The sequence below is a fragment of the Thunnus maccoyii genome, chromosome 13 (genome assembly GCF_910596095.1).
Source record: "Thunnus maccoyii chromosome 13, fThuMac1.1, whole genome shotgun sequence".
Classification (NCBI taxonomy): Eukaryota; Metazoa; Chordata; class Actinopteri; order Scombriformes; family Scombridae; genus Thunnus; species Thunnus maccoyii.
In genome coordinates, this window is record NC_056545.1 from 1,680,162 (window position 1) to 1,706,940 (window position 26,779).

At 38.9% G+C, this 26,779-nt stretch overlaps 3 protein-coding genes across 6 annotated transcripts in view; all 3 read left to right on the plus strand.

The window, feature by feature from the left end:
• The first annotated feature begins 5,858 nt into the window (after window positions 1-5,858).
• Window positions 5,859-6,821, plus strand: LOC121910482 (odorant receptor 131-2-like). The gene has a single exon (XM_042431714.1). The coding sequence runs from the start codon at window positions 5,859-5,861 to the stop codon at window positions 6,819-6,821; it is 963 nt and encodes a 320-aa protein (XP_042287648.1).
• A 5,788-nt stretch (window positions 6,822-12,609) lies between these two features.
• Window positions 12,610-13,572, plus strand: LOC121910483 (odorant receptor 131-2-like). The gene has a single exon (XM_042431715.1). It carries the CDS (start codon window positions 12,610-12,612, stop codon window positions 13,570-13,572), a length of 963 nt encoding a protein of 320 aa, XP_042287649.1.
• Window positions 13,573-16,634: 3,062 nt separating this feature from the next.
• Window positions 16,635-26,779, plus strand: part of nup98 (nucleoporin 98 and 96 precursor) — a 34,002-nt gene continuing 23,857 nt past the window's right edge. Inside the window, exons 1-12 of one of the 4 annotated variants that reach the window (XM_042430635.1) lie at window positions 16,635-16,812; window positions 18,605-18,714; window positions 20,436-20,531; window positions 20,712-20,897; window positions 21,189-21,328; window positions 21,815-21,922; window positions 22,128-22,308; window positions 22,423-22,592; window positions 25,330-25,467; window positions 25,613-25,748; window positions 25,947-26,039; window positions 26,621-26,764. In XM_042430635.1, the coding sequence (XP_042286569.1) occupies window positions 18,636-18,714; window positions 20,436-20,531; window positions 20,712-20,897; window positions 21,189-21,328; window positions 21,815-21,922; window positions 22,128-22,308; window positions 22,423-22,592; window positions 25,330-25,467; window positions 25,613-25,748; window positions 25,947-26,039; window positions 26,621-26,764 (1,471 nt within the window). In that variant the 5' untranslated portion in view covers window positions 16,635-16,812; window positions 18,605-18,635. The remainder of the gene's footprint in view (window positions 16,813-18,604; window positions 18,715-20,435; window positions 20,532-20,711; window positions 20,898-21,188; window positions 21,329-21,814; window positions 21,923-22,127; window positions 22,309-22,422; window positions 22,593-25,329; window positions 25,468-25,612; window positions 25,749-25,946; window positions 26,040-26,620; window positions 26,765-26,779) is intronic. The other 3 variants (XM_042430636.1, XM_042430638.1, XM_042430637.1) reach the window with 3 other exon arrangements.

The window sequence follows — 26,779 nt, forward strand, 5'->3', positions numbered from 1 at the left end:
GTCTGCCAGGTGTATGTAGAGCACTACATGCTGCAACTGGTGTTAAAAAAAACCACAGAGTTCCTTGAATGCTACAGGCCTTTAGTTTAGTGTATTTGACATAAAGAGTAGGATATTAAATCACACACAACTACAAAATGTCAAGACAATATTTACCTACTTATTTTTATTGTGGCCCTTGACGTATAGAGAGGCATACATACAGACCTACTACTGTATATACAGCTGGGCTCACATCTATACACAACATTGGCTTTAGAATAAAACTCCTGAGTAGGAGTTGGACTCTTTTCCTTTGCTTTACCCAGGGTGGTATGGATGTGGGGTCCCCACGAAGAGCAACAGGTTTTTTTCATTGGAAAATGAGAGGGTCTCCTTTATTTGAGTATGTGTTGCAGAGTGGGAGACCCCATTTACACCTGACTTTAACATGCTGTATCATCTGTGTGTGAATATCCTATCTGGATAAGGGAAAAAACATGTTAAAGCAGGTGTAAATTCATGCAAAATGCATTGTAACTGTAATGTGATAAAAGCAGTCAGACCACTTCTGAGGGTGGTCTTTTTCAAAGCTTGCTGGACCTAGTTTTTATTTTTGCACGATTTGGGTCACATTTACATATTATTTAAACTACCTTCCACAGTGCTGGTTCTAGTATTAATTTGTGCAGTATCAATATTTTACCTTTCTTTCCAATAAAACTGTCCAAATATAAGGATAGTACACGACATAACAGACACTTTACAAACAGCAACTTTTTTATTAAAATGTTCATTGGTAAAATGTTGCTTACAGTGTTCATAACATAATGAGTAAAGTGTGTTAACAGATAACACATTGCACATTAGTCAGCCTTTGTTGTCAACAAAATAAGAAGTGCCAAGCCTAAGTCTATGAGAGTGAAGCAACACCTCTATCAGCTATGCAACTGTGTGTCCTGGAGTGGGAGACCCCATTTACACCTGCCTTTAACATGCTGTATTATATGTGTGTGAATATCCTATCTGGGTAAGGAAAAGAAACATATTAATGCAGGTGTAAATTCACACAGAATGCAATGTGATCGTAATGTGATAAGATCAGCCAGACCACGTCTGGAGGTGGTCTGGCTCGCATTTTGATCAGACCTTAGTCAGGTATAAATGCAATCTGTGCAGTGTTAACAATTAAAATTAAAAAGCGAGCCATCAGATTTTATAAACAGCTCCAATCTAGTGACCCAGACTCCTGCCAGCTGGTCCTGAAGCTCTGCCCAACTAAATCATTTCAAAACAAAAAGAAAATTATATCAAATATTGGAACAAAACCACAAAATCACAAAGAAAATTAGAATTGTATTTGATCCTAAACAGAGAGAACATGGTAGCAGAGTACCTGACCACCATGACTGATAGAAAATGTTGACAGTGACTGAGTTCTGAACAAAGAAAAAGGCCATCACAGGCTGAACAAACTGTGTTCACTTTGTCATAAAAGAGAGGTGGAGACAGCATCTCACTTCCTATTATAATGTGGGAACTATACAATTTGAGAGAGGTTTTCTTTGAAAAAAGAAAATGTATCCTGAATTATGTATCCTGAATTTATCCATCTTCCTGATCCTCAGAAACTGCCCTATGTATGTGGTGAGAAAAGTCAGTGTGCATTAATAGCTGCAAAATATGTTAAATGTTGTCATACGCTAAAATGAACAAGCTCTGTATTAAATGTTTCTGAGTGTTTAAAAATGCCTTTTATTATTTTGTATTTGATATGATTGTTGATATTTGCATATTATTGTATATTTATTGCTAAGCATCTGTCAATGTTCATAATTTTCTGCACTGCTTTGGCATTATAGGTTTTTGATCTGTCATGCCAATAAAGCTTATTTGGATTTGAAATTGAATTTGACTACATTCTTAAGAAAAAACTTTGCCCAGTCAGTTGAAAGGTCTGACTTCAGCTCATCTTGCTGGCTTTAGCAAGCCTGGCTAAAGCTACAAGTGTGGCAGTCGCTAGTGTAGGACTTTGTGCACTCAAATAGCTTTATGATTTTATGGGGGAATTATGAGTTATTACTGTGTTTAACTCCAACATGAATTTTTTTGTCAAGTGACATAACTCATATTAGAGTAGGTATAGTAATGGGAAATAGTCTCCATTGTTGGCCACACGAGAGAGGTCAATTAGAATTATGGTTGTTATTAATTGTAATTATGATTTTGCGAGCGTATAGGTTTTTTAAGGTTAAGTGAATGAGATGCAAGTACCAGAAAACACAAAAAAGTCCACTTTCATTACACACGCATTTATTACTAATACTACAGCTAAAAATACTACAACACTACAACATTTTACAAACAAGACACAAGGGGGAAAGGGGAAACTGATACACAAGGCTATGGCTAGTGAATGATTCATATGCATGATGCAAAGTTATCTTTTGTGTAGTTCGGTATGAGAGACCTGACAAACGGATGAGATGACTGTTACCTGAGAATCAGTGAGTCAAATCAATGGTACAACAGTTTAGTTCTGAATTGCCAATTGAAATCGCAAATTATGAAAGCACCAGGGTTTAAGCAAGTTGATGAAGGTTTTGTATGAATACTTGCTTGTTCCCTTGGGTGGCTTCTTGCGAAGAATGGAGTCCAGTGTGTTGAGGTGAGAAGTTGGAGTCTGGACTTTTGAAATGATTAGTGAGTAGGCCAGTCCGGACTTGAAAAGTTCTCATTGGAAGAGAGCTCCTGGTTTATGCTCTCATGCTCCTCTAGGCTTGACCCTCAACTCATGACTAAAGATTCTGATTCTGAGGTTTCACCTCCTGTTGCTCTGAGTCACATCTTCAGACTAGCACAATGCAAGCTTTCCACCTGCATGGCAGAAGGCAAGGCAAGGCAAGTTTATTTGTATAGCACATTTCAACAACAAGGGAATTCAAAGTGCTTTACATAGAGCATAAAAGGCATCAAAACAGAATATAAAAGTAACACAATTAAAGACATAAAAACAATTAAAAAGTGTTAAATTTGGAAATAAAAAGAAGCTATTAACCCTCAAATTTGGTTTAATAAAAGGCAGCAAACAGAAAAGTCTTCAGCTGTGATTTAAAAGAACTGAGAGTTGCGCAGACCTGCAGTTTTCTGGGAGTTTGTTTCAGATATGTGGAGCATAAAAACTGAACACTGCTTCTCCATGTTTAGTTTTTACTCTTGGGACAGAAAGCAGACCTGATCCAGACCACCTGAGAGGTCTGGATGCTTCATAAAGTAGCAGCAGATCAGTAATGTATTTTGGCTCTAAACCATTCAGTGCTTTATAAACCAACAGCAATATCAATCCAAAAATCAATTCTTTGACAGACAGGAAGCCAGTGTAAAGATCTGAGAACTGGAGTCATATGATCCACTTTCTTGGTGTTAGCGAGGACTTGAGCAGCAGCGTCGGAATCAGCTGCAGCTGTCTGATCGATTTTTTAGGGAGACCTATGAAGACAGCATAACAGTAGTCGAGTCTGCTGAAGATAAATACAGGACAAGTTTTTCCAAATCCTGCTGAGATATAAGTCCTTTAATTCTTGATATATTCTTCAGGTGATAGTAGGCTGACTTTGTAATTGTCTTAATGTTGCTGTTGAAATTCAGGTCTGAGTCCATGACGACACCAAGATTTCTGGCTTGGTTTGTAGTTTTTAACATTATCAATTGAAGCTGAGCGCTGACTTTTAAACGTTCTTCCTTGGCTCCAAAAACAATTACTTCAGTTTTATCTTTGTTTAATTGAAGAAAATTCTGGCACATCCAATTGTTGATTTGTTCAATGCACTTACTCAGTGCTCGTATTAGACCATAGTCCCCTGGTGATGTGGTTTTGTAAATTTGTGTCATCCGCATAACTGTGGTAGCATATTTTGTTGTTTTCCATAATCTGAGCTAGTGGGAGCATGTAGATGTTGAACAGAAGAGGCCCCAGAATGGAGCCTTGGGGAACTCCGCATGTCAGATGTGTAATTACCTATAGACACAAAGTAGTCCCTGTCCTTTAAGTAGGATTCAAACCAGTTTAGTACTGTGCCAGAAAGTCCCACCCAGTTTTCCAGTCTGTCTAGTAATATGTTGTGGTCAACTATGTCAAATGCAACACTGAGATCCAGTAATACTAATAGTGAAGTTCTACCACTGTCAGTGTTTAAGTGTATGTCATTGAAGACCTTAAAAAGAGCAGTCTCAGTGCTTTGGTGTGGTCAAAATCCTGACTGGAAGACATCAAAACATCTTTTTCAATGATCTTGCAGAAAGCAAGAAGACAAAGTCAAAAGCAAGAAGAATCAGCAACAAGCAGCCCAAAAGAGTGGCCTAAAACAGCCTAGAGTCTCAGATAGGATACTGTTTTAAAGTTTCAGTCTGCCCACCCAGAAGGTGCATCCTGGCCAATCCCAGGGGTTGCAGAGTTCTGGGGGAGCAGAGTCAGTCCCCTTCTGTCCATGGACAGGTGGGTACAATTCCTAAATGTGGTTATTCTTTTAATCAAAGTATTTACAATTTAACAATTGCATGATTCCTAATTTTGCATTTTCAGTAGTAGCTTTAGCATTCTGAAAGTGAAACAAGTTGAATGGTACTAAACATGATAGTGTTATCATGGATGATGGGATCATGTTAATGATACATTTCTTGGCTTAAAGGCAGTGGAAGAGAAGTCTAACCAAACCTCCTCTTGTAGGCCTATTATCTATGATGTCAACTGAAACTCCCAGCCAGGGCTGAGGTCTCACCTTAGGATACATGGAATTAAATAAATCTCTGTATGTATTTGTGCAACACATGCTGTTATCTGACAGGGCTTTATAAGTCAGCATTTCTAGCATTCATGATTTAGCAAGAAACAAACTGACTCAGTTTCCTAAAGATGACAAATGTATTTTAAGAATCACAATGAGTGAGGAACATGTCACCCAGTGCAGCAATGTGGCTCACTGACATGTTTTTAATAGTTTTGGACAACAACAGAGGTCTACAGCACAGAGGAATAAGATATATCAGGCTTTGGATACACACACAATACTTGTTAGTAGATCAGTTCATTGTTACCCCTTAAGAATGTAGTAGGGGGTCTGCCTTTGTGGTTTGTGATATGAATATGATCATTCAGTCATCTTAGAAATTAAAGAAATCTGCTGCAGATTTTGCTGCTACATTCAGTGTCTGTAGTTCTATTAGACCCCAGCAAACACTGAAATGTTGTTTGACCATTTTTTGAACATCCATTCAAAACATCCATTATTAGTTCAAAAATAGTTCCAAAATGTGATCTGGCTGTCACCAGGACTTCCTCCCTGGGTGTTCCAGCAACATGGAAGTATGTTGTTACTATTATCAACGGGCCTATTTAGCTATTCTGCTAAGGTTTATGGATACAGTGTGAATTCTGCAGCTTTATACATCTTATGCTTCTAGATTAACAACTAAATATAACCTACAATATACTTTATAAAATGGTCCAACTTACTAAGTTTACACTGTGTAAGACATACATTACACCCATTATTACTAATCTGTTCACCATGTTCACGTGTCACAGTATCACATGATGTCGTAGGACAAAGCTGATATATAGTATGTGAAGGCAGGCAAACCCTGCAGACCAGCTCTGCCTACATGGAAAGAAGCATTGACTCCAACTTGGTAAATATCTGTGTAGGGAAAATGAATTTTGATGATTTGAGGTTTTTGATGTGACTCAACATTCATTTGTGCTTAAAATACCTTGCATTTTCATTGTTCTCAGAATACAAACAGGAGGAGATTTTTTGCGCTTTTATGTTCCAATGACATAATCAGGTTCATAATTATTATGTATTAAATGTTTCTCTGAGATGTCTGATGCAACTCAATCTCAGACCAACATCACTGTTGGACTGGGGTTAGTGGAAAGAGTGATGCTTACCACTTTGACTACAGTACCATGTTGTATATTCTTCTTCATTAATGTGACCATGCTTTTCATTTTGAGGAGTAAAGTGGTGTTTCGTGAGACTTCTCGTTACATTCTTCTGTATAACCTCCTTTTTGCAGACACTGTACAGATGACACTGAGCCAGATACTGTACATACTGTCTATTTGTAGAATAATGTTGACATTTCCTGTGTGTGGTGTTCTTATTATGATCGCAAATCTTACAAATGAAATCTCTCCTCTCACACTGGTGGTGATGTCTCTGGAGAGATATGTAGCTGTGTGCTACCCACTGAGGCACGCTACCATCATCACCATCAGAAACACAGGGGTGGCCATCACCATGGTTTGGGCTTTTTGTTCACTAAATGTCCTCACACGAGTTCTTTTGCTGTTAAATTTTCCATTTCAGGACCTGGAGAGCCTGCAGATGAAAAATTTCTGTAGCACACTTGTCATGTTTCTTGTGCCAATATCTGATCATTATGACAAAGCCTACACTTGTTTTCTGTTTATATCAGCTGGTGTGGCAGTCATTTCTTCTTATATTGGTGTGATAGTAGCAGCCAGGTCAGCCTCCACAGACAAAGCTTCAGTCCGTAAAGCTCGTAACACACTGCTGCTGCACCTGGTGCAGCTGGGCCTCAGTCTCTCTTCAACTATACACAACCCATTACTTATAGCCATCTCAAAAACTGTCACGAGAATAATGCTTGTGCGCGTTCAGAATATTTTTTATGTGTTTATTATCATTCTCCCCAGATGTCTGAGCGCTCTCATCTATGGGCTCAGAGATCAGACCATCAGACCTGTTATTGTTTACTATTTATGCTGTCGACTGAAACTCTCAGTTGTCCCAGCCAAGGCTGAGAACTCATCCTGAGATACATGGAATGAACCTTTCTATGTGTTTGTTCAATTCATGCTGTAATCAGACTGGCCTCCATAGGTCAGCATAAAATCAGGCAAGAAATAAATGAAAAACATTTTTTGAGAATACCTATGTTCATCTGTAGTTTGGTAAATATTTATTGACATCCAGTGTTAGAAACCTGTCAAAATCATCATTCTGACAACCAAAAACAAATGAATGTTTTCCATACTAACTCACTAAGATTTATTCCCTCTTTCTGTAACATCCAAGACATGTTTATAAATATGTAAACACTCAAAATTAAAATGCATGAGCTGTAGCTACATTATATCATGTCCTTTGTAAATGCACATACATTTTTTAAAAATTGTTTTATTTGTTTATAGTGCAATACAAGTGACAAACATGAAAACCAACAACAACAAAAAAATGACAGCACAAGACAACACGAAGAACTAATCTTAAACAAAGCAAAACAAAAGAGAGAGAAAAGGCAAAACAGCAGCAATAACAACAACAACAGTAATGACAATGAAAAGCAAACAAACAAACAAGCCAAAAAAGAAATAGGCATGAAGTTTGGCTTAGATTTTCTTATTGTAATACGCATGTGTTTAGGTAGGTAGGTGTGTGAGTGAGTGTGTGTGTGTGTGTGTGTGGTGTGTGTGTGTGTGTGTGTGTGTGTGTGTGTGAAAAATATAGAGTAGAGAAAGAGCATAAGAGGGAGACAATATTAACCGAAGGAAGGAAGAAAGAGAAAATAAAAAATCAGAGTTGGTCAGGACCTTGCATTCTGGCCTGTCAGGATCAGATCATTTTGCTTTTTAAAAATGGGGGATATTTCTTACAAGTGTGGTATGCTTTTATTTTGAAAGTTTGATTGAAATGTGTACTGTCAGGTGTGTAGAGACAATAAGTAACTGCAGCTGGACACAGAAAAATACTCATATATTTGAATGGAGAGTGTGAGCGAACCCACACCTTTTTGAACATTTACTGCTTCCACATAGTTTTAGATACAAACTTCATTTGAACTTTAAATGAGTCACGAGACTTTGACCTACAAATCTTGAATTTACATGTTTTTTCTATCTTTTACTGTTTTTGAGATATTAGAGTTTGACTTTTAAAGTCTTTTCTTGCTCCTCCTGTGATTTTATAACATATAATATATATAATCCCATGACTTTGGCCAAATCTTACATTAAAAATCATATTTTAATAGGAAATGTCATGGCAAATTCATTGATACAGGTTTGAAAGTGGTCAGACTTATAGTTTAGACATCAGAAGCCTCTGTTTGACACAAAGTTCATGCCCATAGATTGCCTCCCCCTTGTTTTACATTGTAAGGGTGATGTGTCACTGCAACTTTGAGGGCTTATAAAATCCAAACTGTTCGAGTTATTACAAAGTTTTCAGCAACTTTTTTCAGCATAGTGTCATAAGTCATATATTAAAGTTTGAAGCCAATACCATTAATGCCCTTGGAGGAGATAGCGTTTGTTCGGGGGCCAAAATTGGGGCAAAGTCTTATTTTGAAAGGCTAATTGCGGACTTCCTGTTGGACTTAGGTCAGCGGTGTCAGTGTACGATTTGTAGGTCTTGATGAGACGAATAATTAGGGACCGAGCCCAAAAGGCCTCGCCTAAGGGCGAGGACCCTGTTGTTTTTCATGTGTTTATTTGTTTGTTTCTTTATTATTACGCCACTTAAACCCTAAATTTGACCCCCTAAACATAGAAATGTCATAGAAAGATCAAACTAAAACTCAATTATTCATCTCATCAAGACCTACAAATCATATGCTGACACCCCTGACCTAAATCCAACAGGAAGTCCGCAATTAGCCTTTCAAAATAAGAACAAACGCTATCTCCTCCGACGGCGTAAATGGTATCGGCTTCAAACTTTAATAGGTGACTCATGACACTATTCTGAAAAAAAGTTGTTAAAAACTTTGTAATAATTTGAATGGTTTGGATTTTATAAGCCCTGAAAGTTACACTGTCACATCACACCTTACGAGGTAAAACAATGGGAAGGCAATCTATGGGCATGAACTTTGTGTCAAATAGAGGCTTTTGACATCTAAACTATAAGTACCACTTTCAAACCTGTATCAATGGATTCGCCACGAAATTTCCTACTAAAATATGATTTTTAATGTTAGATTTGGCCAAAGTCATGGGATTTATGAGGAGATTTCACAAGAAGCGTACTCTGAAATCCTCCTCTCCAACTGCTCCTGGTGATGTCACTCCCTCAGTGCTGTGAAACATTCCGCAATACACACTCATTATAAAATCACAGGAGGAGCAAGAAAAGACTTTAAAACTCACACTCTAATATCTCAAAAACAATAAAAGATAGAAAAAACATGTAAATTCAAGATTTGTAGGTCAATGTCTCATGACTCATTTAAAGTTCAAATGAAGCTTGTATCTAAAACTATGTGGAAGCAGTAAATGTTCAAAAAGGTGTGGGCTTAAGAATGTAGTAGGGGGTCTGCCTTTGTGGTTTATCATAGTTTAAAATTTTTGCTACATACTTGGAGGCATCTTTGACCACATGACTCTGCAGTTTCAAGTCCAGAGTTGTAAGCAGCAGTGTGTTCATTCAAGGCAGCACAGATGAGTTTTGGTTTGAATATGATCATTCAGTCATCTTAGGAATTAAAGAAATCTGCTGCAGATTTTGCTGCTACATTCAGTGTCTGTAGTTCTATTAGACCCCAGCAAACAGTGAAATGTTGTTTGACCATTGTTTGAACATCCAGTCAAAACATCCATTACTAGTTCAAAAATAGTTCCTAAATGAAAGTTGTGATCTGGCTGTCACCAGGACTTCCTCCCTTTGTGTTGCAGCAACATGGAAGTATGTTATTACTATTATCAACGGGCCTATTTAGCTATTCTGCTAAGGTTTATGGATACAGTGTGAATTCTGCAGCTTTATACATCTTATGCTTCTAGATTAACAACTAAATATAACCTACAATATACTTGAAAGTTGGACTATGAAATGGTCCAACTTACTAAGTTTACACTGTGTAAGACATACCATGGCAACTAAGACAATTATCCTTCAATGCATACCCAGAGCTAAGAAGAAGAATTTATCAATGAAATTAACAGCTTGAGCTGGGATGATGTACTGTCCGCTGATGATCTGGACTATGGCTGTGATACTTTTAATCACAGAATCAATACTGTGAGGGAAAGATTTAATGTGAAGATAGAGATAACATCTAAAAATAAAAACAATTTACTGTGGTTTAATGAAAATCTGTGGGAACTTATGAAATCTAGAGATGCTGCACTGAGGAAGGCAATTAAACACTGAGACACTGACATGCTGATTTATAAAGGTTTAAGGAACAAAGTTATCCAAGAGCTAAGAGAAGCTAAATTGCGTTTTTATCTCAATATATTGAATGAGGCAAAAGGCAACAGTAAATTGATCTGGAAAAACATTGATAATCTCACAAGGAGGGACCCAAAATTTTGTTAATTGAAGATCATCTTACTGTTGCTTCTGTCTTTAATATATTTTTTATGAGTCTGTGAATGAGTTAGGAAAAAAATAATGAAAAGGAAACTGGATATTGCTCCTATAGATGCTACAGGTCAGGTTTCTGAGCTGGTAGAGACTAATGAGTTACAGGCAAACAAAATCACCAGCTCCTTAAAAAAGCTCCAAAAGTAGAGATGCTTTACAATTTGACACCATGTTTGTCAAATCACACGAAGATATTTTAACTCCCCCTATTGCTCATTTAATTAACTTGTCTTTTTAACACAGCCCCTTTCCTGATGACTGGAAATGTGCCGTTGTCACGCCTATTTTTAAATCTGGAGACCGCCTTGAAGCCAGTAACTACAGACCAATAAGTATACTGCCAGTACTCTCAAAGGCTGCTGAGAAAGTTGTCATTAAACAAATGACAATATTTCTTAATACAAACAATTTTGGTCTACATTGTATGCAATTTTGCTTTAGAGCAAATCATTCCACTGAAACTGCTACCTTGCACTTAATCGAGCAAATTAAATCAAGACTTGACAAAGGAGGAGTAGTTGGTGCTGTATTTTTAGATCTGCGTAAAGCATTCGACACAGTCAATCATGATGTTTTAATATTGAAACTCTCTAAATTAACTTCTCATCTAGAGCACTGGCATAGATGTCTTCATATTTATCTAATAGGAGACAATGTGTTAAAGTTGGTGACACACTGTCCAGTAACATGAAGTGCACAATGGGTGTTCCACAAGGGTCAATGTTAGGTCCCCTATTATTTAGTCTATATATTAATGATCTCCCTCAACAGTGTCATGATGTAGAACTACAAATGTATGCAGATGACACCGTTGTGTATACACACGCAAAAACAGCTGAGTTAGCTGCTGTTAAGCTAACAATCACATTGGAAAGGATCACACATTGGCTTGATCAATCATGTCTGAGTCTAAATGTAAACAAGACAAAAGGCATGTTTTTTTTAACAAAAGTACAACCTCCTGACATACACTGATATTCTCATCTAAGGTGAAAAGATCGATATAGTTAGTGATTTTAAATATCTTGGTGTGACACTGGATCCAAATTTGAACTTCAAGAAACATGTTAAAAAAAACGGTTAAAAACATAAGGTACAACTTAGCACATTTTAGACATATTAGAAACTGTCTCTCTTTGGACGCAGCCAAGATATTTATGCAGCTATGATTCTTTCCATATGTCTTATTGCATCACATGTTGGGGGCAGGCTGGAGAAACAACCATAAAACCTCTTGAGTCCTTTTACAAACAAAACTCTAAAAACTCCGGACAAAATACCAATGCCATTCAATCACTGTAGGGTTCTGGAGAAATACAATTTACTGAGCTTTGGGAATTTTACATTATTCTCAAATTTGTGCCTAGTTCATACAATTTTAAATGGTTTGTCCTCCTCCACTATGTGACTTTGTGTTCATTCACTCAGTAAGTTCTATTAGATCCTCCAGAATATCCTCTATACAAGATTGTACCATTTCGTCGCACTGCATTTGGACAGTCAGCTTTCTCTGTGAAAGCCACAACTCAGTGGAATGCCCTACCTGATGATATGAAGAGTTCAAAACCAAATTAAAAAATCTGCTAAAAACCACTCAGCTCTGTAACCACTGAATCTAAATTTCATCTCATGTCTCATGTCTTCTCATTAATGCAAATAATCTTTTAATTTGACAAACTGACATTATTAATTTCTAGTTGACATTGTGGGTGTATGCGATGTGCTTTTGTGTGCAGCTTTGTATTTTGTATAATGTGTGTTTTTTTCTTTGTACTGTTTGTTATTGTGCTGCTATATGTTTTAATTGTAAGGGACTGCAGATAAAAATCAGCTTGAAGCTAAATCTGGTGCAGTGCATCAAATGCCAACATTTATGTTTCATACTGTACATGGTCCAATTAGAAACAATATAACAATACATTACACCCATTATTACAAAGCTGTTCACCATGTTCACGTGTCACAGTGTCACATGATGTTGTAGGACAAAGCTGATATATAGTATGTGAAGGCAGGCAAACCCTGCAGACCAGCTCTGCCTACATGGAAAGAAGCATTGACTTCAACTTGGTAAATATCTGTGTAGGGAAAATGAATTTTGATGATTTGAGGTTTTTGATGTGACTCAACATTCATTTGTGCTTAAAATATGTTGGATTTTCATTTTTTTTTGTGCTTTTATGTTCCAATGACATCAACAGGTTCATAATTATTATGCATTAAATGTTTCTCTGAGATGTCTGATGCAACTCAGTCTCAGACCAACATCACTGTTGGACTGGGGTTAGTGGAAAGAGTGATGCTTACCACTTTGACTACAGTACCATGTTGTATATTCTTCTTCATTAATGTGACCATGCTTTTCACTTTGAGGAGTAAACTGGTGTTTCGTGAGACTTCTCGTTACATTCTTCTGTATAACCTCCTTTTTGCAGACACTGTACAGATGACACTGAGCCAGATACTGTACATACTGTCTATTTGTAGAGTAATGTTGACATATCCTGTGTGTATTGTTCTTATTATGATCGCCAATCTTACAAATGAAATCTCTCCTCTCACACTGGTGGTGATGTCTCTGGAGAGATATGTAGCTGTGTGCTACCCACTGAGGCACGCTACCATCAACACCATCAGAAACACAGGGGTGGCCATCACCATGGTTTGGGCTTTTTGTTCACTAAATGTCCTCACACGAGTTCTTTTGCTGTTAAATTTTCCATTTCAGGACCTGGAGAGCCTGCATATGAAACATTTTTGCAGCACATTTGTCATGTTTCTTGTGCCAATATCTGATCATTATGACAAAGCCTACACTTGTTTTCTGTTTATATCAGCTGGTGTGGCAGTCATTTCTTCTTATATTGGTGTGATTATAGCAGCCAGGTCAGCCTCCACAGACAAAGCTTCAGCCCATAAAGCTCGTAACACACTGCTGCTGCACCTGGTGCAGCTGGGCCTCAGTCTCTCTTCAACTATACACAACCCATTACTTATAGCCATCTCAAAAACTGTCACGAGAATAATGCTTGTGCGTGTTCAGAATATTTTTTATGTGTTTATTATCATTCTCCCCAGATGTCTGAGCGCTCTCATCTATGGGCTCAGAGATCAGACCATCAGACCTGTTCTTGTTTACTATTTATGCTGTCGACTGAAACTCTCAGTCTTCCCAGCCAAGGCTGAGAACTCATCCTGAGATACATGGAATGAACCTTTCTATGTGTTTGTTCAACTCATGCTGTAATCAGACTGGCCTCCATAGGTCAGCATAAAATCAGGCAGGAAATAAATGAAATCCCCTTTAGAACAGCCCCCACCCCCCACAGGAGGGGTCTGAGGAGCAGCTTTCTATTTGGAGAGAGGCTTATTGGGGAACAGGTCCTCTGACTTCAAGCTGTCCCGAATTAGTCCAGTCCCCCAAACCCACCAAGCCCCCCCAGCCACCAGAACCCAGTCCGAGGTGGTCCCAAAAATCAGATATGGTTGGGATGAAGAGCACATAAAAAAATAATTTATAAAAGATAAAAAAAAAAGTTAATAAAATTAAATTAAGAGAAGAGAACAAGTAGATGAACAGAGTGGATTGTTGAGTGAGGAGATTCAGTGTAATTGTTAATTGTATGTCTGTGTTTAGTCTGAACGGGAAGATGCCTGTGTATTGTTGCGCTTGTAAAATGGTAGAAATGAAAATAATTAAGTAAGTTTAATGACTGATGTGAACTTAAGAGACTGAAATTTGTCCTGTTAACAAATACTACATTTCCCCCCAAATAATAATAATAAAAAAAGTGAAATAAATGGGTTGTTGTGTCAGCAGTTTCTGTGTTTACAGCCTGAGATTGAAGATCTCTGTGTGTTGTTGTCTGTTTCTTCTAGTGGAAAATGACTCATATCAATAATAGTAATAATAATAAGCAAATAATAATAATGATTTAAAACAAATAAACAAAAGAAGAAAAAGAAATACCATCATCATCATCTTTGTCATCTTATTAACATTAGTAATAACAATAAAAATAATAATAATCATCATTGGTATAAAATCAACATCATTGTATTATTAGAAAAAATCAGTGTAATATTTTGTAAGCATAACAGTAATCATCATCATCATGATCATCAATCTCCACCTACAAATAATAATCTATATAATAATAATACTAATCAGCCTCACAATCATTGTTCTATTTAACATTTGCAGTATTAACAATCCTCATCCTACCAGACTGTCTGTACAGCATTCATAACGATAATAATGATGATGATAATGATGTCACCACCACCACAACAAGAATAATGGTAATAATAATAATAATAATAATAATAATGTATCAATAATAATAATAAATGTAGCAGCAACATCTTCCACATTGTTATCCGCATATATAATAGTATGTAATATATGTAATATAATAATAACAATATCATTCGTCATCATCAAAATGATCACCATAATACATGATCTTCATCATTAACGCCATTCATATCAAAATTCATTATAATAATGAGTTACCCATCAATGAGGGTGTGATGCAAAAATAAAGTAAAACAAGATTAAATAGTGATTAATTAATCAAAATGTATAAAATACTACTGCGGTAATTACCATAGTAAAAATAAAAGTAAACATCAGGGGGAAGCTGTATTTGCATAATAAAATAAAACACATCAGTATATGGCGGGTAAATAGTTATATTTAACTTAAAGAAATAAAATAAGATAAAAAAGGAAAATAATAAAATAAAATAGTAACAAATAAAAGAGTGTGTATTCATTCATTTATGCTTTATCGAAAGAAGACATCAGCAGGATCATTTATTGATGACTGTAGAGCAGGTTTTATTGAAATCAGCTGTTTTACGGTTGAGGGAGTCTGACATTTTAGCAAAGGTACTATCTTGAATGATATGGTGAAGATTAATTTATCCTTCCAGGCAGTGAAACGTAATTTTTTTTTTTTATTGATGGAGAAGTCTGGGTTGTTCTAAATTGGGGTTGAGGTCACAGCTCTATGCAGGCCAGTCAAGTTCTTCCACACTGAACCGAGAAAACCATTTCTTTATTTCTTTATCATTTCTTTTCTTTGTGCTCAAGTTGGACTAAAATATCATTAAATATAGAGTTGCAATGATTAATTAATTAGTCTGCAACTGTTTTGATAAACAATTAATCATTTTAGTAGTTTTTTAATCAAAATTTCATCAATATGATTTGGTGCTTTTGGTCATCATATAGTAAACTGAATATCTTTGGACTGTTGGTCGGACAAAACAAGACATTTGAAATTAGTCATTAGTCATTACTGGCATTTTACAAACAAAACGATTAATCAGTAAAATAATCTGCAGATTAATCTATAATAAGAATAATCCTTGCAGCCCCTTGCTTCGTCTCAATGTAGGCTATGCAAATGAAGTCATACATTGTCGAGATCAATGAACTAATAGGGATGGTGAATATACAGAGCACCCTGAGACAACAATGCACTGCTTTCCTTTCATAGATTGTCTCTGTTCCTGTATTTGCATTTGTTCAATGTATTTTGCAATGTTTCTTTGAAATGCTGCTTATGTCCTGTGAATGAGCAAAGTGCTTATTGCTTGAAAAAAGCTCTATACATAAACTATTATCATTATTATTTTAGTTTATGTATTTTTGTACTGCTCCTGTTTATTCTTTAGCACCTCTGACCAAATGAATTTCCTCTTTTGTTCCACTTGAGATGATTTGATTATATAAAATATGAATTTAATTTAAATAAATTAAGTAATAATTCAAAAAATAGGTAAGAGTTTCTGTACTAAAGTATAAAGTGTAGTGGTCAAAATGTCTGTTGCTTTTTTATTTTGCAGCATGATATAGAGTTATAATAGACTCAATATCAGTTAGGAATAAGGTCAAGATAAGTTCGGTCAAAATAAAAAGCAACATAGACTCAAACAATTTTTAAAACATATAAAATTACTGACTAATGTTACTTGAATATTTATCTGTACCACTTTTATTTATTTATGTATTTTTTTCCTCCTCCTGTGTATTGTTTTATATTTATTGAATTTAAAAAGCTTCTTGCACAATCGTTTTAGCAAATGTTTTTATTTTTCTTTTATTATGTCATAATTTAATTCCCTGGCACTTTATTTACTCTTTTTGTTGTTCGTACTTGTTTATTTGTTAGTTTTTGAATTTGACAGTTTTCAATAAAGTTGAGAAGAACAAAAAATTCTTTAACAAAAGGAACTTAACGTCATGACGCATGACGTATGAAAGTGCGTGATGACGGTTGCTGCTCGACAGTTTTCCCTCCTCGTTGTGAAGCTATCCGGCTATTCCGATGTTTAGCTAAAGAGATTTTTATCGCTGGACATTTTGAAGACAGTAGTTTTAACGTTGTGGTCGATACAGAAACCGAACATCCACAGCAACGTTGTTTAAGGTAAATGTTTGTGAAAGTAACAACTGTTCTTTGTCGGGTTTACTTTTGTTTTGCTATCATTTACGTAGCAGCGCTGAGCGGCTAGCGGGAGAGCTAACTGGCTAACGTTAGCTTGAAAACGCACTAAACTTACAACTTGCAGCTGTCCGTTTCTTGATAAATGTCCCATAATAATATGTGTATATATTGATTTTTCTTTTTAAAAAAATTCTTTTTGACATTTAGCGAAGAAGAGTTGAGTTGTTGGTAACTCGGTCTGTGCGGTGAATATTTTGAGCTAACATGTTGTTGGCTAAAACGGAAACTGCTTCGGGCTACTCAGGGCGTTTGTTTACCTGCGGTTAATAACCGGTCTCACCTGGTTCCGACCCGCTGAGTGACGGACTCGGTTCTTATCTAGTTCAGACTCACCTGACTAACCAACACGGCTGACGTCAGCGTTGTATTTGTGATCAATACTTCTGACTGACAGCACGGCCCGGTTAGCTGCACGTGGAGCCGGGAGACAGGTAAGGGTCCTCTGCTTCAGGCCAGGGGACCCTCACCTAAATATGTTTATTTATATTATTTATTTTATTTGTTTATTTATCAGGGGCACGGTAGCTAAATGCCATCAGCAGTCCCTAAGCAGGCACATTTAGAAGAGAATGACGGTATCAGGTGTTGGAATCAGTACAGGAGTAAATAAACATTACATCATACAAAACTAAAGGCACCACCCGTTTAAAGAATTACATCAGACAAAACTAAAATGCTCTCTGTTTATTATCTGTGTGGTTAGGTTCCTTTTCAGCCATTATTTCAATTGTAATGTAAAACTAGTGACGGTAGAGCAGTGTTTATTCTCTCCGGGAGTTTTGGTGTGATTATTGCAGTCAAAAATGATTGATTTTGCAGCGACTTTTCTTAAAAATTGCGAAACAATTTGCGATGTTTTATGTGCCTTTTTTGTGGTAAAATTGCAAGCAAAGGAAAACAACGATTTAAAACAAATAAACAACAACAAAACTACTATCACCGAAGAGTCGCATGTAATTACTTCCGTGGATAAAAAGCATACTGCATATCACAGAAACAACTATATTTCAATGCTAATGTTTAATGTATTTTCTGTACATGAGAACCATGTGTTTGAAATTATATTATAAAGAAAATACTGTACTTGAGTTCCATTTATAATATAATTCATATGTCAGTTCGTTGTACTTTGGTTATCGTAGTTGTTTGGTGTCTAAAGTGTCAGAAAATTATGAAAAATGTCGGTCAATGTTTCCCAAAAGCTGAAGATGACGTTGTCAACAACTCAAAGATATTCAGTTTGTCATAAAACACCAGAAACGGATATAAAGGAAAATATTCACACTTGAAGCTGGAATCAGAGAGTTTGGACAATCTTTTAAATCGATTATCAGAATAGTTGGCAATTAATTTAATAGTTGACAACTTATCAACTAATCGTTGCAGCTCTACGTTAAAGCAGTTAACTGTAAACTGAATGAGATTCATGTTGGACGAGTAAAGAAAACCAAAACTCTTCAAACAGGGATTCAATCTGTAAAATGTAGATTCTGCCTTCCATATTGAGCTTTGTAGCAGTTTATTATTGTGGTAGTTAAGTCTTATAAAAATTAAACTATAATTTTCTGTGGCAGCCGTTTAGCTCAATCTAAACCTTTTAACTGTCACGTTGACTGATGTTGTGAAACGCTGCTGCGGGATATAAACACGTTGCTTTAGCAGTGCAGTTATTTTAAAGTTAATGAAGTTGATATTCTTGTTTGTCTCCATACAGAAGACTTATGCTGTCCTGCTAGCAGGGCAAGATGTTCAACAAGTCATTTGGTACTCCCTTCGGTGGAGGGACGGGGGGATTTGGCACCTCATCGACCTTTGGACAGCAAAGTAAGTTATTGTATTTATTAATGTGTTTTATTTCTAGAGGATTCAAAGTCACAACAGTACCAGACCGAGTCGAGGCTTGAAACAAAGTCACTATTATGTTTTGACTCCTGAACATTTAGAGTCTGTAGTTAAAGATTCACTATGGAGGATTTATTGGTTGCTGTCTGTAAACACAACATTCAAAGTTGGTTCCTCCTTCACACACACGCACACACACACACACACACACACACACACACACACACTACGACCGCTCGCTGCCGTAGCTGTTAAACAAGCAGAACATCGGCGCTGTGTCCGCCATTTACGTAGCTTCCTCTTGTTTATGTCGCTATGTGTTTACGGTGCGCAGCACTCACATCCTGCGTGTTGTTGTTTGCTGGATGCTACACACCCTCTGCCCACAGGCTGAAGCTCAGAAACGTCCCCGAACACAACAAAATAATCAGATACAGACACCGCCACACTTGTAGTGGGTCATAAGTGATGATTTAGAGGGATTACTGTTGTATGAGTCTATACGTTGTTATTTTAGGAAAATCCTGCATAGCACACCTTTAAGCAAACAGACATAATGTCCGAACGGATCATAACATTTTCTCTATAATGGCTCAAATGATCATTATGAGTAGAGCAGTTTGTTCATGGTGTGACTTTGTTGAAAGTCAGTGAACAGTAAATCTGTTATGTTAGCGGTTAGCAAGGTGAGGTGTCAACAACATGAATATATGAAAATACCTACAACAACAAACAGTCAGTATAAACATGTCGGAGAAAGGAAACATCGCCTGCTGTTCTTTCAAACAAATATGACTGAAAATGACGTTTAACCGTGGATATGGTCCAGCCCTGATACTGATCAACTATCAGAGTATCATGGTCCAGCCCTGATACTGATCAACTATCAGAGTATCATGGTCCAGCCCTGATACTGATCAACTATCAGTATCATGGTCCAGCCCTGATACTGATCAACTATCAGAGTATCATGGTCCAGCCCTGATACTGATCAACTATCAGAGTATCATGGTCCAGCCCTGATACTGATCAACTATCAGTATCATGGTCCAGCCCTGATACTGATCAACTATCAGAGTATCATGGTCCAGCCCTGATACTGATCAACTATCAGAGTATCATGGTCCAGCCCTGATACTGATCAACTATCAGAGTATCATGGTCCAGCCCTGATACTGATCAACTATCAGAGTATCATGGTCCAGCCCTGATACTGATCAACTATCAGAGTATCATGGTCCAGCCCTGATACTGATCAACTATCAGAGTATCATGGTCCAGCCCTGATACTGATCAACTATCAGAGTGTCATGGTCCAGCCCTGATACTGATCAACTATCAGAGTGTCATGGTCCAGCCCTGATACTGATCAACTATCAGAGTATCACGGTCCAGCCCTGATACTGATCAACTATCAGAGTATCACGGTCCAGCCCTGATACTGATCAACTATCAGAGTATCACGGTCCAGCCCTGATACTGATCAACTATCAGAGTATCATGGTCCAGCCCTGATACTGATCGACTATCAGAGTATCATGGTCCAGCCCTGATACTGATCAACTATCAGAGTATCATGATGATCCTGATCTGGTCTGTTGTGAGTGAAATGCAGTCTGAAAGTGTTTCAGTGTCTGTAGTTTTAGTTCCTGGCAGATGATTGGAAGCGTCAGTCTGTCCTCATGTGACCTCTGTATCTGCAGACACGGGTTTCGGGACGACGGGAGGCTTCGGGACGTCTGCGTTTGGGGCGACAACCAACACCGGAGGTCTCTTTGGTTCCACACAGAATAAACCTGGTTCGTCAGCTCTTGTGTTGAAGTGAAACAGCCAGATGTCTGGGAAACTGGTTTAGATTTTCAGACTTCGTGTTTTTAATTCAACCACCTCTATCTTTTAGAAGACAGGTCAATGGTATCAGTGTGTATTGATTTACACCTGTTTTAAAGATGTTAAATAAAGCTGTTTGTTTCCTCCAGGCGGTCTGTTTGGGTCCAGTACGTTCAGCCAGCCGGCGACGTCCTCCACGAGTACTGGCTTCGGTTTCGGTGCAGCCAGCGGCACTTCGACCAGCCTGTTTGGTAACACCGGATCAGGCACCACCGGAGGACTCTTCTCACAGCAGAACAATGCCTTTGGCGCCAACAAACCCTCATCTTTTGGAAGTGAGAACGCTTTTTATACTTGACTTCTATCAGATTAGATCAGTACTGACAGCTTCTGAAATCGACCAGTGGGGACGTTAAAGAGAGTCACAGTTTGATTGATCACAGTAGCCTGAACAGAAGACATAGCAAGGATATGAGGGGGAAGTAATATGACCTTTTAGAAGTATGAAATAAAACCACAAAACTTTAAAGGATGTGAAATAACAGTAATCCAGCGCTGCAGTCTGTCCAGCTGTCATGTTGATTGGTTTGTCTAATGAATCGTCCGCCTCCCATCGTGTCCTCCAGGCTTCGGGACGAGCACCAGCAGCGGCGGGCTGTTCGGGGCGACCAACACCACCTCCAACCCTTTCGGCGGGTCCAACTCCCTGTTCGGAGGCTCCGGGTTCTCCGCCGCACAGCAGCCAGGAACGACCGTAAAATTCAACGTGAGTCTTTAACGAAGCACTTCCTGCTGTAGCAACAGGACAGAAACCCAAAAAACCCTTTTTAATTTATATGGAGAAACATTTTTCAGTCTCTTTTTGTGAAGTTTGGTTGTCAGTTGAAATCTAAAGCTGCACTTCGACGTCCAACAGCAGACAAACACTGTATGATTTCCTGCTAGTATCAAACACTTAACTCTTTGAACGGTCCGCCAGAGCCTACGTTGGTATTTTTTTGGAGTATCTTCAAAAGCTTCATATCCCTAGAATCTGTACAACCTCAGCTAAAAGGTTATGTAAGTCAATAAACCGTAATAATTGATATAAGTATTGAAATTGTGTCATATATTTAAAAAAAAATACAAAAATCAGACTTGTTTTTTTCATCAAATTTTACTGAATAAACACACAAAACACGTTGATCCAAAACATTATTATTTTTAAATAATAATGCTTTTGTTTTTTTGTTTTTTTTTTTAACCCTTTCAGCCTCCAACAGGAAGTGACACAATGGTGAAAGCGGGCGTGACCACCAGCATCAACACCAAGCACCAGTGCATCACGGCCATGAAGGAGTACGAGAACAAATCGCTGGAGGTGAGTTCGGTCGGCCGACACACGTCATTCACACATCAGTGTCAGACCTGCTCAGACTGGAAACGTATAAAACATCAAACTTAGGAAGAGATTTGTCGGAGCGAGTTGTCTGTTCTCATCCTTCCATGTATCCATCTCGTCTGTACTCTGCTCATGTTGTGACTTCCTCTCAGTCTTTACGTCTCTCTGCCGTGTCTCCCTGCAGGAGTTGAGGCTGGAGGACTACCAGGCGGGCAGGAAGGGCCCGACCAACCCGATAGCCGCAGGGACGGGCGGTCTGTTTGGTTCGGCTACGGCCACGTCCAGCGCCACCACCGGCCTGTTCGGCACCTCCGCCCCCAACACCAGCTTCTCCTTCGGACAGAACAAGAGCACCTTTGGCGCAGGTGAGCGTTGACGCAGCACGGCTCTATGGATGCTGGTCCACCACTTTGATTCAGATGAACATTATTATCATTAGAGCGAGTGAGGTGATGTGCTGTGTGTCTGTCCTCTTCTAGCACCTGCTGCTGGTTTCAATGCGACCACCGGCGGCCTGTTCGGCCAACAGAACCAGCAACAAGCCGCCTCAAGTCTCTTCAAGCCGTTCGGTCAGACGACCACCACGCAGAGCACCGGCTTCTCCTTCGGCAACACCAACACCATGGGACAGGCCAACACCAGCAGCATGGTGAGACTCCTCAGCGTCTGTCTTCTCTTGTTTCTGGGTCTGTCTTCTCTTGTTTCTGCTTCTGTCTTCTCTTGTTTCTGCGTCTGTCTTCTCTTGTTTCTGCGTCTGTCTTCTCTTGTTTCTGCTTCTGTCTTCTCTTGTTTCTGCTTCTGTCTTCTCTTGTTTCTGCTTCTGTCTTCTCTTGTTTCTGCTTCTGTCTTCTCTTGTTTCTGCTTCTGTCTTCTCTTGTTTCTGCGTCTGTCTTCTCTTGTTTCTGCGTCTGTCTTCTCTTGTTTCTGCTTCTGTCTTCTCTTGTTTCTGCTTCTGTCTTCTCTTGTTTCTGCTTCTGTCTTCTCTTGTTTCTGCTTCTGTCTTCTCTTGTTTCTGCTTCTGTCTTCTCTTGTTTCTGCTTCTGTCTTCTCTTGTTTCTGCTTCTGTCTTCTCTTGTTTCTGCTTCTGTCTTCTCTTGTTTCTGCTTCTGTCTTCTCTTGTTTCTGCGTCTGTCTTCTCTTGTTTCTGGGTCTGTCTTCTCTTGTTTCTGCTTCTGTCTTCTCTTGTTTCTGCTTCTGTCTTCTCTTGTTTCTGCTTCTGTCTTCTCTTGTTTCTGCTTCTGTCTTCTCTTGTTTCTGCGTCTGTCTTCTCTTGTTTCAGCGTCTGTCTTCTCTTGTTTCTGCGTCTGTCTTCTCTTGTTTCTGCTTCTGTCTTCTCTTGTTTCTGCTTCTGTCTTCTCTTGTTTCTGCTTCTGTCTTCTCTTGTTTCAGCGTCTGTCTTCTCTTGTTTCTGCTTCTGTCTTCTCTTGTTTCTGCTTCTGTCTTCTCTTGTTTCTGCTTCTGTCTTCTCTTGTTTCTGCGTCTGTCTTCTCTTGTTTCTGCGTCTGTCTTCTCTTGTTTCTGCGTCTGTCTTCTCTTGTTTCTGCTTCTGTCTTCTCTTGTTTCTGCTTCTGTCTTCTCTTGTTTCTGCGTCTGTCTTCTCTTGTTTCTGCTTCTGTCTTCTCTTGTTTCTGCGTCTGTCTTCTCTTGTTTCTGCGTCTGTCTTCTCTTGTTTCTGGGTCTGTCTTCTCTTGTTTCTGCTTCTGTCTTCTCTTGTTTCTGCTTCTGTCTTCTCTTGTTTCTGCTTCTGTCTTCTCTTGTTTCTGCGTCTGTCTTCTCTTGTTTCTGGGTCTGTCTTCTCTTGTTTCTGCTTCTGTCTTCTCTTGTTTCTGCTTCTGTCTTCTCTTGTTTCTGCTTCTGTCTTCTCTTGTTTCTGCTTCTGTCTTCTCTTGTTTCTGCGTCTGTCTTCTCTTGTTTCAGCGTCTGTCTTCTCTTGTTTCTGCGTCTGTCTTCTCTTGTTTCTGCTTCTGTCTTCTCTTGTTTCTGCTTCTGTCTTCTCTTGTTTCTGCTTCTGTCTTCTCTTGTTTCAGCGTCTGTCTTCTCTTGTTTCTGCTTCTGTCTTCTCTTGTTTCTGCTTCTGTCTTCTCTTGTTTCTGCTTCTGTCTTCTCTTGTTTCTGCGTCTGTCTTCTCTTGTTTCTGCTTCTGTCTTCTCTTGTTTCTGCTTCTGTCTTCTCTTGCTTCTGTCTTCTCTTGTTTCTGCTTCTGTCTTCTCTTGTTTCTGCGTCTGTCTTCTCTTGTTTCAGCGTCTGTCTTCTCTTGTTTCTGCGTCTGTCTTCTCTTGTTTCTGCTTCTGTCTTCTCTTGTTTCTGCTTCTGTCTTCTCTTGTTTCAGCGTCTGTCTTCTCTTGTTTCTGCTTCTGTCTTCTCTTGTTTCTGCTTCTGTCTTCTCTTGTTTCTGCGTCTGTCTTCTCTTGTTTCTGGGTCTGTCTTCTCTTGTTTCTGCTTCTGTCTTCTCTTGTTTCTGCTTCTGTCTTCTCTTGTTTCTGCGTCTGTCTTCTCTTGTTTCTGGGTCTGTCTTCTCTTGTTTCTGCTTCTGTCTTCTCTTGTTTCAGCGTCTGTCTTCTCTTGTTTCTGCTTCTGTCTTCTCTTGTTTCTGCTTCTGTCTTCTCTTGTTTCTGCGTCTGTCTTCTCTTGTTTCTGGGTCTGTCTTCTCTTGTTTCTGGGTCTGTCTTCTCTTGTTTCTGCGTCTGTCTTCTCTTGTTTCTGCGTCTGTCTTCTCTTGTTTCTGCTTCTGTCTTCTCTTGTTTCTGCTTCTGTCTTCTCTTGTTTCTGCTTCTGTCTTCTCCTGTTTCTGCGTCTGTCTTCTCCTGTTTCTGCTTCTGTCTTCTCTTGTTTCTGTGTCTGTCTTCTCTTGTTTCTGCTTCTGTCTTCTCTTGTTTCTGCTTCTGTCTTCTCTTGTTTCTGCGTCTGTCTTCTCTTGTTTCTGCTTCTGTCTTCTCTTGTTTCTGCTTCTGTCTTCTCCTGTTTCTGCGTCTGTCTTCTCTTGTTTCTGCTTCTGTCTTCTCTTGTTTCTGCTTCTGTCTTCTCTTGTTTCTGCTTCTGTCTTCTCCTGTTTCTGCGTCTGTCTTCTCCTGTTTCTGCTTCTGTCTTCTCTTGTTTCTGTGTCTGTCTTCTCTTGTTTCTGCTTCTGTCTTCTCTTGTTTCTGCGTCTGTCTTCTCTTGTTTCTGCTTCTGTCTTCTCTTGTTTCTGCTTCTGTCTTCTCTTGTTTCTGCTTCTGTCTTCTCTTGTTTCTGCTTGCAGCTTTGCTCCTTTTCAAGTCCAAGGCATTAAGAAACCTAAATCACCACGACATGATATGAAATCACATCACTGAAATTGGCCTTTTCATTTTGTCACTTTTCATAATAATAGCCGGAGTGTTGAGGACGTCTCGATGTTTGTGTTTCAGGGTTTGTTTGGAAACACGGCGGCGTCTCAGTCGGGCGGCTTGTTCGGCACGGCTCAGACCAGCGCCGCCACCGGTTTCGGGACGGCCACCGGACTGTTCGGCCAAACGAACGCCGGATTTGGAAATGTCGGCACACAGGTACCAACCAGGGACTGAAGGATGTGTTTGTATTATCAGAACAGAAAGATTCATGACGAGTGCATCCGCTCTGCAGTTTTGAATAAATCAAATGGTTTTCTGACGTGTTTTTAACGTTACTGTGTGTGTTTTTGTCTTTTTAAAGCAAAGTTTATTCGGTAATAAGACGGCCGGGTTCGGCACCACCACCACCAGCGCTCCGTCCTTCGGCGCCGGCACCGGGCTCTTCGGCAACAAGCCGGCTCTCACACTGGGAACCGGAACCAACACCTCCACCTTCGGTACGTCCGCCGGTGCTCAGAGCGGAGCCGGGTCAAAGTATTTGTTTAAACCACGCCGTTCTGTTCAACAGCCAGTATTCTAAATTAGAGCTGGCGGTAACCATAGCAACAGTACTGCTGCTTCATTAGCATTTAACTCTGAACATAAACCAACTGCATCCACATTAACGTTTACTGTTTGTTTCTGGCTGACTGAAGGTTTTGGCGCCAACCCGGCGGCGGGGAGTCTGTTCGGGAACAAGCCGGCCACCGGAGGACTGGGGACCGGACTGGGAACCAGCTTTGGAACAGGTACCAGTAGAACCAGTAGTTTACTCACAGCAGCAGAGCTGAAACAATTAGTCAGTTAATCAATTAGTTGATTATTTAGTATTTTAGATTGTTTTAGTATTTTGATGATCGTTATAATATTCGTTGAAGTCATTTATGAAGCAAATATACTGACTGGTCTCTAGTTTCAGCTTCGTAATGGAGAATATGAATATGTGCTGTTTATTTTCATTATTGATTAATCTCTGGATCATTTTCTCGATTAGTTGTTTGGTCTGTAAAATGTCCCAAAGCCCGAGATGCAACCTGAAGATATGAAGTTTACGATACGATTTAACGATTAATCAATTATCAAAGTAGTTGGCGACTAATTGATTAATCGACTAATTGCTGCAGCTCTAGTTTGGACTGTTGATTTGCCAAAAGAAGCGGTTTGAATATATTGATTATACATTTTATAGACTAAACGATCAATCATGAAAATAATCGACCAATTACAAACAAAGTTACACATGTAAAACAAAACGAGACGATATAACGATGAGTAGAGATTATTATTATTATTATTATTATCATATTAATGCAGAGGTGTGTTTGTTCAGCAGTGGGCACTGGGCAGACGTCTCTCTTTGGGAATAACCAGAACAAACTGGGCACCACACTGGGAACGATGGGAACGTTCGGAGCAGCCGGATTCAACAGCGGAACCAGCACGCTGGGCTTCGGAGCTTCACAGCAACCCGTCGGTGAGCAGAGGCTAC

What these genes read in the sequence shown, in the direction of transcription:
- LOC121910483 (XM_042431715.1), top strand. Translation starts at nt 12,610, where the DNA reads ATGTCTGATGCAACTCAGTCTCAGACCAACATCACTGTTGGACTGGGG.
- LOC121910482 (XM_042431714.1), top strand. Translation starts at nt 5,859, where the DNA reads ATGTCTGATGCAACTCAATCTCAGACCAACATCACTGTTGGACTGGGG.